At 52.4% G+C, this 16,859-nt stretch overlaps 1 protein-coding gene across 2 annotated transcripts in view; it reads right to left on the bottom strand.

Annotated features, from left to right (window-relative positions):
• The window catches only part of Safb (scaffold attachment factor B), a 36,200-nt gene that overhangs the window by 1,926 nt on the left and 17,415 nt on the right, over nt 1-16,859 (bottom strand). For both annotated transcript variants that reach the window (XM_070008189.1, XM_070008190.1), the window contains exons 3-17: nt 16,696-16,760; nt 16,397-16,603; nt 14,174-14,236; nt 11,993-12,020; nt 10,544-11,099; nt 10,065-10,114; nt 7,341-7,435; nt 5,948-6,097; nt 5,784-5,866; nt 5,469-5,608; nt 5,243-5,331; nt 3,187-3,293; nt 1,547-1,843; nt 906-1,043; nt 733-775 (exon numbers count right to left, since the gene is read on the bottom strand). In XM_070008189.1, the coding sequence (XP_069864290.1) occupies nt 733-775; nt 906-1,043; nt 1,547-1,843; nt 3,187-3,293; nt 5,243-5,331; nt 5,469-5,608; nt 5,784-5,866; nt 5,948-6,097; nt 7,341-7,435; nt 10,065-10,114; nt 10,544-11,099; nt 11,993-12,020; nt 14,174-14,236; nt 16,397-16,603; nt 16,696-16,760 (2,111 nt within the window). The remainder of the gene's footprint in view (nt 1-732; nt 776-905; nt 1,044-1,546; nt 1,844-3,186; nt 3,294-5,242; nt 5,332-5,468; nt 5,609-5,783; nt 5,867-5,947; nt 6,098-7,340; nt 7,436-10,064; nt 10,115-10,543; nt 11,100-11,992; nt 12,021-14,173; nt 14,237-16,396; nt 16,604-16,695; nt 16,761-16,859) is intronic.

Raw genomic sequence — 16,859 nt, 5'->3', positions numbered from 1 at the left:
AAACAGACAGAAGCAGGCAGTTAACCTCTCCCTACAATCTCAAAATGTACCCACGCTTCTGACCGAACAACCTACACCACAGTGTCACTGGCACGGGGCAGTGCCGCTATCAGAGACACTGAGCTGAGGGCCCCAGCTTGAGAGAAGATGCTGCCCTCATCCACACCCCACAGAAGCACAACACGCTTGGCAGCAGGTGGCTGTGCCAGGAATGGACATTCAGCCCGTGAGCTACATTCTGCACCAAAGCTGGACCACAGACAGCTCTTGGTGGTGCTTCAGATCCATCTATTTCCATCCACCAGAGGGGTGGGGGTAGGGGATGGGGCAGCAGAGAACCTGGGAGAGCCCAGTGCCATCAGCCCCAACTGTAGCAAACATCCAAGGAAGGCAAAACGGTCAGGTGGCACACACACTGGCAGGACTCTGGCCCAGCGCCCTGCCGGGAAGGGGAAGGAAAAGGTGTTCTGAGGTGCGGGGCCCCCAGTAAGCCTGTGGGAACTACAAAAGTGAACTCTATTGTGTGCTGAGGCCAAAAGCACCCCTTGTTCCTAAGGTGCCTGCAGGAAGGCCTCACACTGCCACACCACTGCCAGAACAAGCCTGGCCCCCAAAAGACCCCAGAGTGAAGGCCTAGACCAGTGGGCCCGAAGTACACCAAAGCTCAGCACCAGCAGCACAGGCAGGAGAGGGAAGGAGTCCGCTCTGGCTACAGTGGCAGCCCGTACATACCTGCCCTTCTCTTTCTCCCATCATTGACCTGGAACCTTCTCTCCTGGAAAAGGGAACTGCAATCACACAAGGACAGGGACAGTGCCATTCCCAGAGTACATGTACACAGCCCCGTGGCTCCTATAGCCTGGGTAGCCACGAGGCCAGGGAAGGCATGTGCCCGCAGCACGTACCTGTCCACAGAGTAGTTGGGGTAGCGGCCCCGGTCCCTGTGGTCGAAATCGTGGAAGCGGTCCTGGCGGCTGAAGTCTGAGTGGTAACGTTCATCCAGTGCCGCCCGCTTGGCTTCTGGCCAGTAGGCCTCGTCCCGTCTGTAGGACAGCAGGAGATCAAGGAACCGACCCCAGCCCCACCACCTCTGCAGGGCAGCTGACTTTCACTCTGCTTTGTCTGGCCACAGCCTGTGGAGGGGCCCATCTCACTGGTGGTGATTAGGCAATGAGGGAGTGCTGTCCCTGTCACCCGTCCAACAGAGTGACCAAGCACGCAGAGAGAGGCCTGAGGGGGCTCTGGCTACCCTTAGCCAGCACGCTCACCTGAAATCCTCTCAAGCTCACATCTCTCATTCCATGGCCGAGGTGTGCTCTGTACCAGCACAGTCTAAGTGCCCAGATGCCAGCACAGCTGGGCAAGTCTTGGCAATGCCTGTGTTACATGGGCTCCTCGCCCATTGCCCAGCCTCAAATTCATTAGGGGCCCCCCATTTGTCCCTGCCCACGTCCCCAGCACAGGCCACGGGCTGCCGGAGGTCGAACCCCCTTCTCAAGGCTTCCCTTGACCGTGACCCAAGGCTTCCGCCAGCCCCCCTCCTCACCGGCCGTCCACGTCGTAGGGCCTGCGCACAGCGGGCCGCCGCTCCTGCTCATAGCGCAGCTCCTGCTGGCGCCGCAGCTCCTCGCGCTCGCGGTGGATGCGTTCCTGCTCGCGCCGGCGCTCCTGCTCCACGCGCATGCGCTCGCGCTCCAGCCGCTCGCGCTCCATTCGCTCCCTCTCTAGCCGGTGCCGGTGGAAGGCCAGCCGCTCCCGGGCGATCTCCAGCCGCTCCCGCTCCTCGCGCTCCCGCTCCCACTGCGCCTGCAGACGCTGCTCCCGCTCGCTGCGCTCCCGCTCCCTGAGGCGAGACAGGGAGCTGGTTGGCTTCTGCCACGGAGGGTGAGCCGGACCCAACGCGGATGCGGGTGCGCTGCGACCTCCTCTCCCAGCGTGGGCTGGGGCTGGGGCTGCGGCTGCGCTGGCTCCACACCAGGGCCCCTGAGAAGCCATGGCATACTGTTCCCGGCGCGGGTGCGGGCCGGGAGCGCGGTCCCCACCTCCACCGCACCGGCGCGGCGCGGCGCGCAGGCGGAGGCGCACTGAGCACTGAGGCTGCGCGGCCGGGCCTGCGCACAGGCGGCCGGCAGGCGGCGGCCCAGCCCCGCGGGGGCAGAGCGGAAGGGCCGCTGCGGCCTGTCCCCGCAGACAGCGGGAGCCCTCACTGAAGACGGGCGCCCGCCGCTCCCCGGAGGCCGCCCCGTCCGTAAAACCAGCCGCGGGGCTTGAAGGGGGCGCCGTCCCCAGCCTCTCCGCTCAGGGCCAGCGCTCCCCCGCGGGCCTCACGCAGGCCCGGCGCGCGCTCTGCCTGAGCCGCCTTCCCGCCGCCCTGAGCTGTGCTGCTCTAGTGCTCTACCACTTGGGCCACAGCTCGACTTCCGGCTTTTCCGTAACGAGAAAGTCTCAGCTTTTCCTGCCTGGAGGCTTGGAGCAGTGACCCTCACATCCCTGAGCAGCTAGGAATTTAGGTGTGCGCCACCAGTGCCCGGCGACTTCTTTGTACGAACTCCGGTTTTATTCTGATTAAGACCGTCCAAGCCTGAGCTCATGGGACATTTCCCGCTGCAGTGGTCAGCTAGGTGAAGCTCTACTTTCATGCTGAGCCGAGCCACGGGCTACGCTCGTCAGGGCCACTGCGGGCTTCCTGCAAGGTCCCACACGACAGCTGGCAGGGAGACACGGAAGAGCACCCCTTTCCTCCCGTATTTCCATCAGGGACTGTCCTAGGCCACATGGCTCCAGGGTGCCCATGGATTTGTCAAAGCCACACCTTCTTGTTTCCTCACCGCTCCCCTCTCTTAGGCTACAAATCCTCTTTGGGACATTGCTGTCGTGCGTCTACTTGGCTAGCCTTGTTTGATGTAAGGATGAGTCCATCTATGTGTGAGGCTGCATCAACCCTCCCTTTCCCAACATCCCAGCAGAACCCCTCTCCCACTCATTGGGACCTCCGGTCTCTGAAGGAGATGGCCCACGTTCACATCAGCAAATGGCCAGGGACTAGAGCAGAGCACAGCAAGCCTGGGGGAATAAGGGAGCAAACAGACTGTAGGCAAAAGCCTCCTCACTAAAAGTACAGCTGCGCCCCTACGTGGAGGACACAACCCAAACCGGCCACGAGCCCTGGTGCTGGATTCCACTCACCTCCGGGACTCTGAGTCTCTGGACTTCCGAGGCTCTTTGGCTTTGTCGAAGGACACAACAGACCGCTTCTCTCTGCTGGCTGACTTGCGGTCCTGGCTTTTGGACACCTATGCCACCAAGTAGCACTGCGTGTTAAGGTAGACCCAAACAAGGGAGGGAAGGCCAGGCCTGTGAGCAAGCACCTGAGGGAGGGCCCGGGTGATGCCTTTTCCCTTCTGAGACAGAGTCTCACAGGCCTGTGCCACCACCTGCAAGCTGAAGACCTATTCTTAATCAAGTTCTCAGAGATGAGGGGGTAGCAAAAGGAATCTGATTCCTAACAGCCACAAACTGAACATGGCTGAAGCATGACCCATCAAGGCCATCACAGGCTAAAATGGAAAAGACACCCTCCCCCCCAAAAAAAACCTTTTTATAAGAATGGAATAAATTTTTTATTTTTTTTTGTCAGTTGTGGGGCTTGAACTCTGAGTCTGGGCACTGTCCCTGAGCTCTTCAGCTCAAGAATAGTGCTCTACCACTTGAGCCACAGCACCACTTCCAGTTTTCTGGTGGTTTATTGGAGATAAGAGTCTCATGGACTTTGCTGCCCAGGCTGGCTTTGAACCACAATCCTCAGATCTAAGCCTCCTGAGTACCTAGGATTATAGACATGAGACACTGGTGACCGGCAAGAATGGAATAAATATTTTATGCTTTCCTTGGTATCCAAAATAAAATTAAGAGCTTTGCCTCTTCCTTCACACTAGTCCTTGAGTTTTCCAGACCTGTCTACTTCTGGTACAGCACAAACAACCTCATGCTATGACTGCACATTCTATTTTCTAACCACACTTCAATACAGAAGAGCAGGAGGCTCTGTACTAGACCACATGCACGGCAAACCTGAGCACAAAGCTCTAAGAACACCTTCATGCAGTCCCAAGGCTTCTCCTTTCAAGGGCCTGTGGGCAGGGATGGCCCTGTGCTGGCAGCTGGAATGTGACTCTCATGTGCCTGACTGACAATCACTTGTACTTGTATGCCAACACCAGCTTTCTACACTGGGCAGAGCCTGACAAGAGAGCTGTTCCACTGTGCCAGAGGAGCCCCATGAGGTTGCCTAAAGGGGCCCCCAAGCTGCTGTGCAGTCTCCTGGGACCTGCCCAGGCATCTTCACCCCCCACATGCACTCAGTCTTCTATGTTAAATCTTTTTTTTTTTTTTTCAGTCTGGTCCAGGGGCTGAACTCTGTACCTGGTTGCTGTCCCTGAGTTTCGTCTGCTCAAGGCTATCATTTACTACTTGAGCCACAGTACACTTCCAGCTTTCTCTGATAAACTAATTGGAGACAAAAGTCTCACAAACTTTCCTGCTCAGGCTGGCTTTGAACTGTGATCCTCAGATGTGAGCCTCCTGAGTAACTGGCTAGGATTACAGATGTGAGACACTGTGCCTGGCTCTATGTCAAATCTCGAGCCCTCTACGTTAACCACTGGCTGGGCGGTACAGCAGTCCTCTCTTAGCCAAGCCATGAGGCTCTACCATCATGGGCACCTACCAACAGCCCTGTGTGCTGTGCTTAGGCTGCCTGGAGTCAGGGCGGGGGTCAGGGCCAAGTAGGTGAGAGGTGGCCAGGAAGGCAGCCTCTGGGGGGTGGGTGTAGGGACGCACAAGAGCTGCTAAGGTGGAGCAGAGCTGACCTTTCCCCGGGGATGTGCAGAGGCTGTAACAGTGCTAGGCAAGTGCTCCCAGCAACTCTTTTGCCCTTCACTTCCACAACTAGGTTCAGCAAAGAACACAAGCAAGCAAAACAACTCTCACTGAAACAAAATTAAAAATCTTTTCCTTCTTTTCACGGTGCTGGGATGGAAGCCATGTCTCACACATGCAGGCGCTCACCCCTAACTAGTTCAGCCCTCCTTTGTGTTCAGTTACTACACTGGGCAGTGATGGGACTGCACTGACTGGACAGGCATTCTACACTTGGGCTATGCACGGGCAGCTCTCTGAAAGCAGGAAGCTCTGCAGAGGCAGAGCAGCCCATGCCTGGCATTGGCAGGAAGCGGACACTCACCCGCTCCTTGGAGGCTGACATCTTCACACTGATGACGGGCACACCTTTGGATTTGTCCATCACTACAGTGCGCTCATTGCCTCGGCTTCCTGCAGTGACAAAGGAGGCGCTAACGGTGGGAAGTGAACCCTGACAGGCAAAAAGCCAGGCTGACAGCTGCAAAACCTGATTAGAGCTGGGTTGTCACTTCACAGCAAAAGTAAGCTTGCATAGACACTCGGGGTACCTGATTTTGTGGCTCTAGTCCGCTCAGAGGGGCCGGCTTTCTGCTCCTCCGGGTCTTTGCTCTTTTCTCCACTTGCATCTTCCCCCTTTTTGGCATCATCTTTTCTCTCAGCTTTATCATCCTTCTTCACGTTTATAGACCTGCAAGTAACAACCCAGACAAACCGCTGTCTGAGCAGGTGTTTGGTGCAAGCCTTCGAATCAAATGCAAATGGTAATGGGCCATTACCATTTGCAGGGCCTGATGGCCCACTTCTGACCCTTCCCTTCCCCCTTCCCCAACTAGGAGCCCAGTCTCTTCAGGGAAGGGGACTACCTGTCACCAGCGCTCAACTTCTCCTTCTTGCCCTCCCCATCTCTCTTGTCAGAGGTTTTCTTGCCAGCGGGTTCATTTTTGGCCTGAAGAAAGATGAAAATGCAGTAGAGGCAGCACCCCACTTCCTGGTGAGGAAGCAGTACAGGGGAATGCTAGTCTCTCACCTTCTCCACCGAGATCATCTTCCCGTGCAGCTCTGTCTTGTGGAGGTGGTTGATGCACTTGGTGGCCTCTTCCGCTGTGGACATGGTGACGAAGCCGTAACAACGGGCCCCAGGGCTCCGAGCATTCGTCACAACCTTGGCACCCACCACCTATGGAAAGGCCACAGAGATGACTGCGACGCTGGGCCTGCAGACACCCACAGCCATGCTTGGGACAGGCAAGGAGTGAGGACAGGAGCTGCACAGGTGGCAGTCATGCACTGGGGAGGGGAACGCTGGCCTCCCACCCGTGCCCCGAAACTTCTCCAGGGCACTTGTGGTGGGGCACAGCACAGGGTAACAGGGTCAATGCCGTGTTATGTGCCCTCAATGCAGCTCTGCACTGCAGCTGCTCAGACTTTGGAGCCAAGGCACCATGTGCACACACATGAATGGCAGTCAGGCAGGAAAACATGGCAAGAGTGGGATGAGGACACGTACACATCTACACACCACCCAGAGGCCTTGGTTCCCCCACAAGCTCAGGTAAAGCTCCCTCTTTTACACTCGACAGAGATCTGGGCCCAGTGAGAGGTAGTGGTCAGTCACTGTGCCCTGTAGAGCCCTGACCCCAGAGGAAGGTATATGATAAGACTGTCCACTCTTAACCATCAGTAAAGCTGTAATGCCCATGACACTACAGGCCCCTTTCTTGCCCAGACACTTGAGCGTTGAGGTTGCCTTACCCCCTGCCAAGGAACAGTCCAGGCTGAGGTAAGTCTAATACAGTATCCACACACTACACTCCTTGTAGCTGTGGGAAACCATCAGGGTAAGGCAGGTAGTCTTTGCTGCTCTACTGTGGACTCCTAACTACACATGCAGGACTCCTAAATACACATGAAGATACCAGGAGCAAAGCCTGTCCAAGTCTATGGAGAGGAGGAATGCTACAAGTATAAGGAACCGGAGGAAGGAAAGTGAGATGGTGTCCCTGTGCCTAGGCCTGAGGCAGCTGTGTAATGGGGATGAGGTTCCAGGATGGCACCCCAACACCCCCAGGATCCCAAACAGCAGTAGGCATCAAAAGGAAGGTAGCCTGAAACCCTCACGTTAAGAAACCATGTTAAAGCCAGGTGCTGGTGGCTCACACCTGTATTCCTAGCTATTCAGGAGGCTGAGGTCTCAGGATGGCGGTTTAAAGCCAGTCTGGGCAACAAAGTCTGTGAAACTCTTATCTCCAATTAACCACCAGAAAACCGGAAGTGGTGCTGTGGCTCAAGTGGTGGAGCACTCGCCATGAGCTAAAGAGCTCAGGGACAGTGCCCAAGTTCGAGCCACAGGACAAAAAAAGAAAAGAAAAGAAAAAAAAGCATGTTAAATGCTTCTTGTTCTAGAAACTATGGGCTCTTACCTTCCCATATTTGCTGAAAAGATTCTTCAAATCTGTGGCTCTGGTTGTAGAAGAAAGTCCACTAACCCAGAAATTCCTACCACAACTGCTACGACCTGGTTTAAAACAAAGTTCTGGTAAGAATGACAATACCCATGTGATCCTCAGTCCACAAGAAAGCCATGCCAGTCCACCCAAAGTCCCCATGCTCCCAGATGGTGGCAGCGGGTGGGGAGGGGGTAGGGCCTGGCCCACCATCCTCACAGGAATGCAGCAGCCCAGGAAACGCTCACCACATGGGTGCCAGGGCCGAAGAGGCTGAAGGGAACAAAAAACGAGTGGAACATGCATTATGGCGGGTTGGTGGTGTTTTCTGGGGTGGTACTATAAATGGAACCCAGGGCTTTGCTCATGTATGCATCAGGCCATACTCTGGATATGGTAGCTTCTATAAAGTTAACAAAGTAGCTAGAAGCAGGTGACTCAGGCTTGTAATCCTAGCTACCTAGGATGAGATCTAAGGATCTTGGTTTGAAGCTGGCCTGTGCAGGAAAGTCTGGGAGGACACTAACCTCCACTAAAATTCCAAAAATAAAGGTAGAAGTGGAGTTGTGGCTCAAGTGGTAGAACGCTAGACTTGAACAAAAGCAGCTTAGGGAAAGCACCCTGGCCCTGAGGTTCAAGCCCCAGGTCTGGCACCAAAACAAAAAAGGAAACCAAGTGTATTCAAAGCTGTTTCTATTCCTCTAGGCATGGGCCCTTCCTTTTCCCACACCATCATACTGATGGGAAAGGAGGTTAGCTCCAGTACAATCACTCAATTATTATATTTGTTGGTGCTGATTCTGAGGCTGCTTGTACTCAGGGATGGGGGTGTCATCCCTGTTTTTTTTTTTTTTTTTTGGTCCTGGTGCTTGAACTTGGGCACTACCCCTGAACTCTTTCACTCTTTTTTTTTTTTTGGGGGGGGGGGGGGAGGGGGTCCTGTCGTGGGACCTGAACTCTGGGCCTGGGCACTGTCCCTCAGCTCTTCAGCTCAAGGCTAGCGCTCTACCACTTGAGCCACAGCGCCACTTCTGGGTTTTTTCTTTTTTGCTTATGTGATGCTGAGAAATCAAACCCAGGGCCTCAGGCATGCAAGGCAAGCACTCTACCACTGAGCCACCTTTCCAGCCCTGAACTCTTTCATTCAAGGCTAGCATTCTACCATGTTGAGCCACACTTCCAGTTTTCAGGTGGCTAACTGGAGGTAAGAGTTTCAAGGACTTTTCTGCCTGGGCTGGCTCTGAACAGAGCTTTTCAAACCTCAGCCTCCTGAGTAGGTAGGATTACAGGTGTGACCCACCAGCACCACACTGTCCCTGATCTTTTTTTATTTACAACTAGCACTCCATCACTTGAGTCACAGTTCTACTTCTGGCTTTTTGCGGTTTAACTGGAAACTACTCTTAAGCTGGCACAGGGTGGCGACTCATACCTGTAATCCCAGATACTCAGGAGGCTGAGATCTGAGGAACACAATTCGAAGCCAGCCCAGACAGAAAAGTCACCGTAAGATTCTGAAGTAACCATTCAAAAACCAGAAGTGGCGTTGTGGCTCAAGTGGAAGAGCACTAGCCTTGAGCACAAAGAGGTCCAGGGACAGAGCCCTAGGCCCTGAGTTCAAGCCTCACAACCAGCAACAAAAACAAAAAGTCTCACGGATTTTCCTGCCCAGGCTGTCTTTGAACCATGATACTTAGATCTCAACCCTCTGAGTAGCTATTTATAGGCGTGAGCTGTGGGTACCCAGCTGTCCCTGAGCTTTTTGTTTTGTTTTTTTGGTTGGTTATGAGGCTTGAACTCTGGACCTGGGTACTGCAGTCCCTAAGCTCTTTAGCTCAAGGCTAGCGCTCTAATACTTGAGCCACAGTGCCACTTCCGGTTTTCTGGTGGTTTACTGCAGATAAGTGTCTCATGTACTTTCATGCCCAGGCTGGCTTTGAACTGCAATCCTGAGATCTCAGCAACCTGAGTAATTAGGATTACAGGCATGAACCACTGGCACTGGCCCTGAGCATTTTTATTTAATGTTATGTTAGCACTTTATCACTTGAACTACAGCTCTACTTCTGGCATTTTGCTGTTTAAGTGGAGATGAGTTTCATGGACTTGACTGCCCAGGCTGGCGTTGAACCATGATCCCCAGATTACAACCCCATGAGTAGCTAGGATTACAGCTGCGATACCAGCACCTGGCTTCATTTTTTTTTTTTTTTTTTGGCTAGTCGTGGGGCTTGAACTCTGGGCCTGGGCGCTGTCCCTCAGCTCTTCAGCTCAAGGCCAGCACTTTACCACTCAAGTCACAGCACCACTTCCCCTTTTCTAGTGGTTAACTGGAGATAAGAGTTATCATGGTCTTTCCTGCCTGGGCTGCCTTTGAACTGTGATCCTCAGATCTCAGCCTCCTGAGTAGCTAGGATTATAGGTATAAGCCACAGTCGCCCAGCTTCCATTAGTATTTTTAAGAGGTGGCTTAGGCACCACTGAATTCAAGCATTCTGTATGTCTAAGTCTGCACAAGATAGTCATTCACCCTTAGGAAGTGGTGCCTCCCCAACCCAGAGCCTGCGGAGCCCCTGACAGAGAAGTGGGAAAATTTCCTGATGGGCTCAGGCAGAGCTGGAGAGACACAGGACACTAAGATCACAAGTAAACATGTGGCCACCACTTGGAGCACCATGCTCCAAGTGTCCAGGGACCTACCCTTTTCCTCTCGGGAGAGCCTCTTTGTGTCCGAGTCATCTTCCACAGAACTAGAGACAAGAGACAGTGTCACTCTGTGGTGTAGCAGCACCGAGGAAACAAACTCAAAATCATAAGCACGTGCTGAGGTTGCATACCTACCCGCAATTTAGTTCTGAAAATATTACACCCCGAACAAACTTGTTTTGGAAATCTGACCTAACCATAAGATTTCAGACCCACAGAAGTTAATTAATTCTGCTGGACTAAAGGTAATTAGGAAGAATTAAAGGAAACAACCATGACAGGTTGAGAAAAGAAAAAAGATTATGCATTCAGTGTAAAATAAAGAGAAATAAAACATAGTTTGGAAGTAATCTAGAATTTCAGCAGTGTGGCTGGCCAACTGCGGACAGAGAACCAACAGCTTTATGTGTGTCATCATTAAATGACCAATGAAAAGGAGATAGCGTCTGGTCTAAAACTGAGAAACAACAAACCTCATTTTCTGATCAGCGCCCTCACTGGTTGAGGACTCTTTAGGAGCCGGAGGGACTTCATTACAAGCTTCAAACTCAAACTTCTTCACGTCTTCTTTGCTATCTCTGGGCTCGGGGCTCGGGGCTTCCGTGGGCGCTTCTGCCAGTTCCTGGCTACAGGCCTCCGCCAGCTCGGGGGCTGCGCTACTCTGCTCAACTGGCTTCTCCTGCCCTACAGGCTCACAGTCCGTCCTCGCGCCTTCGCCTCCTGTCTGCTCCACGGGCTCCCTTTTCACTACCGCTAACAGGGTGTCTGCCTCGCTCCACTGAGCGCGCGGTGACTCGTGGGCCACTGCTAAATCTCCCTCCTCCTCCTCCTCCTCCTCCTCAAGCTCTTCCTCCTCCTCCTCCTCTTCCGGATGGGCGCTGCCAAAAAGGTCCTCTTCCTCCGCCAGCTTTCTGTCTGGCCCCACGCTACTTGTATCCTGTGCAAATGGCTGCTCCAGCTCGGAACCTTCTTCTTTTACTGGCTCAGATTTACAAGTTTCCCCCAAAATGTCGAGTATTTTCTCATTTTCTACGGATTTAACAGGAATAGAATGGCACAAGGTTTAATTACCAGGGAAATAAAGCAATCACAAATGCGGAACGGGCACGGCTGCCACACTAACACCAAGAGAACCGCTAGCTACACAGAGATTGGAAAACCCGCGGTGCACACAGTGACACTGTACACTATCTGCGCTTGCTGCCACCGGCCGCTAGGCTGCGCTAGGCTATGTTACGGGGAGAGGAAAGCATCCCAGAGATTTAACCCCCAAAACCTTCTGGCTGATTCTTGACAGTCTTCATTCTGTTGCCGTGTATATATGACTCTTCCAAATTTAGCTTCTGAAGTCCAAGGTGCTTAACTGAACAGCTCAACTTCCAAATTTCTTTGAATTGCGTTTACCAGAGCAGTGTGACATGAAAGCATCTTCTGTTGGCTTGGAGATTTGCAGTCCAGACGGTAAATGTGTTTGTTTACAATTCTCATGGAGGAGCTCTTTCCTCTTGTGGAATCCAGTGGTATCCCAGTGCTGTACACGGATCTCCCTATCCCTGCCTGTGCTGCCTCAGTCACATACACAGAAGTCAGATAGTGCCCGATATCACAAGATCTGTTTCGTGGCAGAGGCAGGAGCTCCAGAGAGCTTACAAATCTTTCTACAGTTTCTGTGTAACATGGCGTGAAATCAAGAGTCTCGCCAACACATTTTGCAAAATGAGAAGCTAGCCACTGTCACAGATCTGGTGATACGGCTGGGTTTCCAATCTCTATGATCCTGGTATCTTCTGGATTGTAAACCTTTAGAACAATGTATGCTATATATAGTACAGCTACTTGTTAAAATTCAAGAATTCCCGTTAGAGATAGTGGGAAACTAGAACGTCTAAACCCCCACTGCCAAGGTTGGCATTGAACAGTACCTGGCTCCAGAGATGGCTCTTCCATTTCCTGCAACAGAAAACACAAATCAGATGTTGCCAAGTAGAGGATAGCACTACAGTGCATTCCTAAGCAGTGGCCAGGACTGAACAGGAGGCACAGCACAGGCAGGGCAGTTCACACACAAGAGGAAGGTGGGGGAGGAGGAGTCCCACACCTGTGTGTCCCTTGGGACCAAAGCCTCAAATTCAAGGTCAGCCAGCACTGGTTAATCCAAGCTACATAGGAGGCTGAGATCTGAAGATCACAGTTGAAAGCCAGCCTAGGCAGGGAAGTCTGTGAGACTTAAACTTAATTAACCAGCAAAAAGTCAGAAGTAAAAGTGTGGCTCAAGTGGTAGAGTGCTGGCCTTGAGGAAAGAAGCTAAGGGACATCACCCAAGCTATTATTCAAGTCCCAGTACTGGCACAAAAAATAAAAAAGAATTCAAAGACAGTAGTGTTTCCATGTTCCTACTGTGGGTGTCTGACAGAAATGACCTGTCATACACAAGGATCTTTGCATCCCTTGCTATACAGAGCCCACAGCAATGTGCCCACCACAGCAGATCTAACACTCCATTCTTTTAAGGAGGCCCTGTCCAGCCAGGCTACTGCTGTGCACCACCTCCCCTTGCCTCCAGCAGTATCTGCTATCAGCACCACACTGTGGGCCTGTGTGGGGTTTCAGCTGTGCTCCCAGGCCTCCAGGCCCTCTGCCTGCCTGCCGCCTATTAAGTTCTGCTGGGCTTAGTGCACTATTGTGCAGTGCCAATCAGCAACGACCATCTACAAGGCGCCAGTCCAATCAGCAATGACCATCTACAAGGCACCAGTTCTGCTTGCCAGCACCTGGCTGGGGGAAAGGGTGACTTTTGTGGGGGTTTTCACTGTGTGTGTGGGGGCACATCCTTCTCAGCATTATGGACCAGAATAACTGAGAACTTGGCCTGAGGACACACAACAAGTGGGGGACTGAGCTGCCTGTCACTGTGTTCCTCACCCCCAGACCAGGCCCTTCCTAATCCTGCTGCTTACGGCAGGGCACATGAGGAGGTTGGGGACCCTCTCATGCTCTTAGGGAGCTTCCTCTTGACTTTTAATCTGCTTTTGTTCACTGGGAAATATCCATCCTCACCTGCCTCAGAAGGATGGCCATGCTCCACTTAACATGGAGTCTTCTGCCAGAAACATACAAGACAGTGAGTTCAAGACCCAGCTCCTGGGTCAGGAGTGGTTGTGTCACTGCCCTTCTGGAGATGGGGCCTTCTTCAAGGCTGGTCCCTCCCTGCCTGGCAGAAGCAGATGGAGTGAGTCTCAAAGTAGATATCTCGTTCACAGCACAGGAGGCAGTGAGGAGAAGAGGGGGGAGCAAGATGAACCTCACATTGGCTTCCTCGCCAACCCTGGTGAAACCCAGGCAGCTACCTGGGAGCACACCTTGCCCATTGCCACCTTTGTAGGCTGGCAAAAATGAACTGAAACAAAGCTTCCCTCCAACCGTGAATCCTATGTTTTCCTCTCTGAAGATGGTAATGAAAGAGCAAGAACACACAGTCAGCAGAAGAAATCTGGGCAGATTCTGGAAGAAAGACCCTAAACACTGTAAGAACCCTCATGAAGCTCCTGCTCCATGCCGCTCATCTTTGTTAAGGACAGACACCTCCCTCCATCTGCAGAGACAGTCTCTAACATGGTGGTCAGTGAGGACCCGACAGGCTGAGCAGTTCTATCTCAGAAGTACGCCAAACCTCTAACTGTGAGCTGACTGGCCTGTGGCAGCCCAGGTTATGAGACAGGCACATTAAAAATAGTACAAAACCACCTCTAGCTCACAAAGGTAATAAACACAACACAGCAATGCATTTTTGTGCTGACATTTTGTTCTCATCCCCAAAGTACCTCCCCACATACACAATATTTCAAATGCAAATAAAGAAGCAAATCCTAAAATTCAAGGTGTTTTGAATAAGAGATGGTGAACTTGCAACAAGAATGCCACCCCTACACCTGAGGCAGGAGCTAAAAGGGGTGCCTGCTTTGGACAAAGCCGCACATCCCCACCCATCCATCCTGACAAGCAAACCAACCTCGAAAGGACTGCCAGCTGAGACTGACAGCCAATGTCTGCAGTGGTTTCCAGAAACTGTGGCAATGGGATTGCAGAGCTGACACACAATTTACCTGTAGCATAGTGAAGTCAGGCGATGAAGTATCTAAATTGTTCATAGATTCCTTGTCATCTGCCTGTGAGAGAAAGGAGAACAGAGGCATCACGCTGATCATCAGAAACAGAATGGCCTACACCATCAGAACAACACAACGAGCAAGGGATGTGGTATGAGATTCCAGAGTGATGGAGGTGAGCATTGCACACCAAGAAAGGCTGCAGAAAGGGCACCTCCAGGGAGGCAGGAGGAAGACCTACAGGACAGGTTCCCCAGTAGACCAGTGTCGCCCTGCCAGAACAACATCTAGAACCAGGCAGTGAAGACATAATAACTATCACCTGCCAGTCTGCATGCCACCAATGCTGGGACAACAGGCACAAGGCATCTCTGCCCAGCCCTGCCTCTTAGCAGTGGTTTTCTTTTCTTTTTTTTTCTTGGGGGGGGGGGGGGAGGGGTCTGGACGTGGGGCCTGAACTCTGGGCCTGGACACTGTCCCTCAGCTCTTCAGCTCAAGGCTAGCGCTCTACCACTTGAGCCACAGTGCCACTTCTGGCTTTTTTTTTCTTTTTGCTTATGTGGTGCTGAGGAATTGAACCCGGGGCCTCAGGCATGCAAGGCAAGCGCTCTACCACTGAGCCACCTTCCCAGCCCCCGTAGCAATGGTTTTCTAGCCTATGTGTGGGACAGGGAACACAGGCTTGGCAAAAGCCTAGCACTCATCTACACCCACGTTCAGTAATTCTCCAACCACAGAAAGGGCAGAGCTAGCATGAATTCCTTGGTACCTTTGCTTGTAATCAAAACCCTCAGATAAGATAAAAGCATGCACACTGAAAAGCACATACACCCTGCTGTTCTTAGGAGGCATCCATTAGCCCAAGTGCTAGAAACACACAAGTCTGAGTGATCCAACTGCCGGTGAGGTGGCATAGATCTGTGCCCACCCACTCGCCCACCCTCCCAGGACAGCTTCTGTACCACAGCACTAAGCCCATGTGTCTGGTTACATATGGGGAAGGCAGCCTGTTACACTACTACCTGGTAATCTCTGAGGCCACTCTCTAGGGTGGGCTGTGCTACTACAGTGTGAGACAAGACGGTCCAACGGCTTGTTCTGATATGCTGTGTCATTTCACTTACAAAGACAGGGACAGCCACTCTGGTGGCTTCTTCCCTTATTAAATGCTTATTTAATCCTCCTTGAACCTACTTCCCTCTCAAAGGAGGCCCAAAAAGGGTGAGTAACTTGCATAAGGCCACTCAACAAGGTTAGGCCTCCTGAGTGAAGACATTTTCTGCTACTGCAGGTTAGAAACAGGAGAATGAGACTCGAGAAGATAAAAATGGCTTCACACCCTACTTTTGTCAGCAGGGCTCTTAGTCATGTCTCAAACGAATTGAAAACCATTCTACTCCGGTTGTGTGCGTGTGTGTCTGTCACTTGTGGGGCTTGAACTCTGGGCCTGGGCGAGTCTCTCAGCTTTTTAGCTCAAAGTGAGCGCTCTACCACTTGAGCCACAGTGCCACTTCCTCAATCTACTCCTTCTAAGCAGAGTCCAAGACCATCCAGGGAGAAGGTAAAGACTGATGGGGAGGCGCACAAAAAGGTCATGGAGACCAAGACCAGCCTCCACAAATCACTAGAGTGCTTAGAATGACCATTCCACTTCCATCTCCACCTCTCCTTCACTCCTCTGCCCAGACAAGCTGGAGCAGGGGTCAGGCGCAAGGAGTCAGGATTGGCTGCTCTTAATTATCACTGTGCTACCTGGAAACCATTCTTGTCTCCCCTCACCCCTGCAGAGTCACCATGTCATCCTGTTGTCAAAAGGCTTATAGAACATAATGCCTAATGCCTAGTAAGTAGAGCTTCATGTATAACACATGTTTTAATCTCATAATTGGGCATTTCTAGCACAAAGAAAGCTAAGTCCATACAAACAATCTCAAGGTCAGGGTCCAAGATTGGCAGTAGGGAGTACTTCCCATCCTCCTAAGTTGAGTGTTTTCCAGGTATCTGAGGCCTTGTAGCAGACTCATTTGCCATGGGAAGGGCATGGCCAGTGTGCTCAACATCCTGTGCCATGTGTCTCATGCAAACAGCACCTCTGTTGGACCTGCTGAGAGCCCTTCTCAGCCAAGCACACAGAGAACTTCACTCCCCAGAGAAGTCCCCTCCCAAATACAGGTGGCTGACAGTCAGAGTCCTTTCCAGACATACTGCCAAGTTACCTACAGCATGTTCCTGAAGCTGCTCTGGAAGCTCTCTCGTCTCCCCCTCCACAAGCTCTCTGCTGTCACACAGCGACTCTGGGAGGTTGTCGGCATCTTCCTCTTCCACACAGTCGGCAACGCTGCCATTGTCGATTTCGGCTTCATCCAGAACACTGATGTCCATCATGTCGATGTCCTGCAAGTTCTCCAAGCTGGTTTCCACATCCTCCTGCAGTAACATGAGGAAAACCACCATGAGGAAAACTGTCAAGTGCTGATCCAGTCAACCCCTTGTCCCGGAGCTGATCAGGCTGCACCTACCTGACCATCCCCCGAGTTGTCCTCCAGCCCATTGTCTTCCACACCCTCCTCTTCTGCTTTCCGCCCTGAGGAGAGAATCATACAGACAGGTAGTCACAGCCCTCCGTTTCTCAGAAGCAGCCACCTACATTGTCACAGGCCTGAGCACCACTAGGGCATTGCCC

Source organism: Dipodomys merriami, unplaced genomic scaffold (genome assembly GCF_024711535.1).
Source record: "Dipodomys merriami isolate MVZ:Mamm:240054 unplaced genomic scaffold, mDipMer1.0.p SCAF_70, whole genome shotgun sequence".
Taxonomy (NCBI): Eukaryota; Metazoa; Chordata; class Mammalia; order Rodentia; family Heteromyidae; genus Dipodomys; species Dipodomys merriami.
Note: the sequence above shows the minus strand (reverse complement) of the source record. Positions and strands in the feature narration are given on the sequence as shown.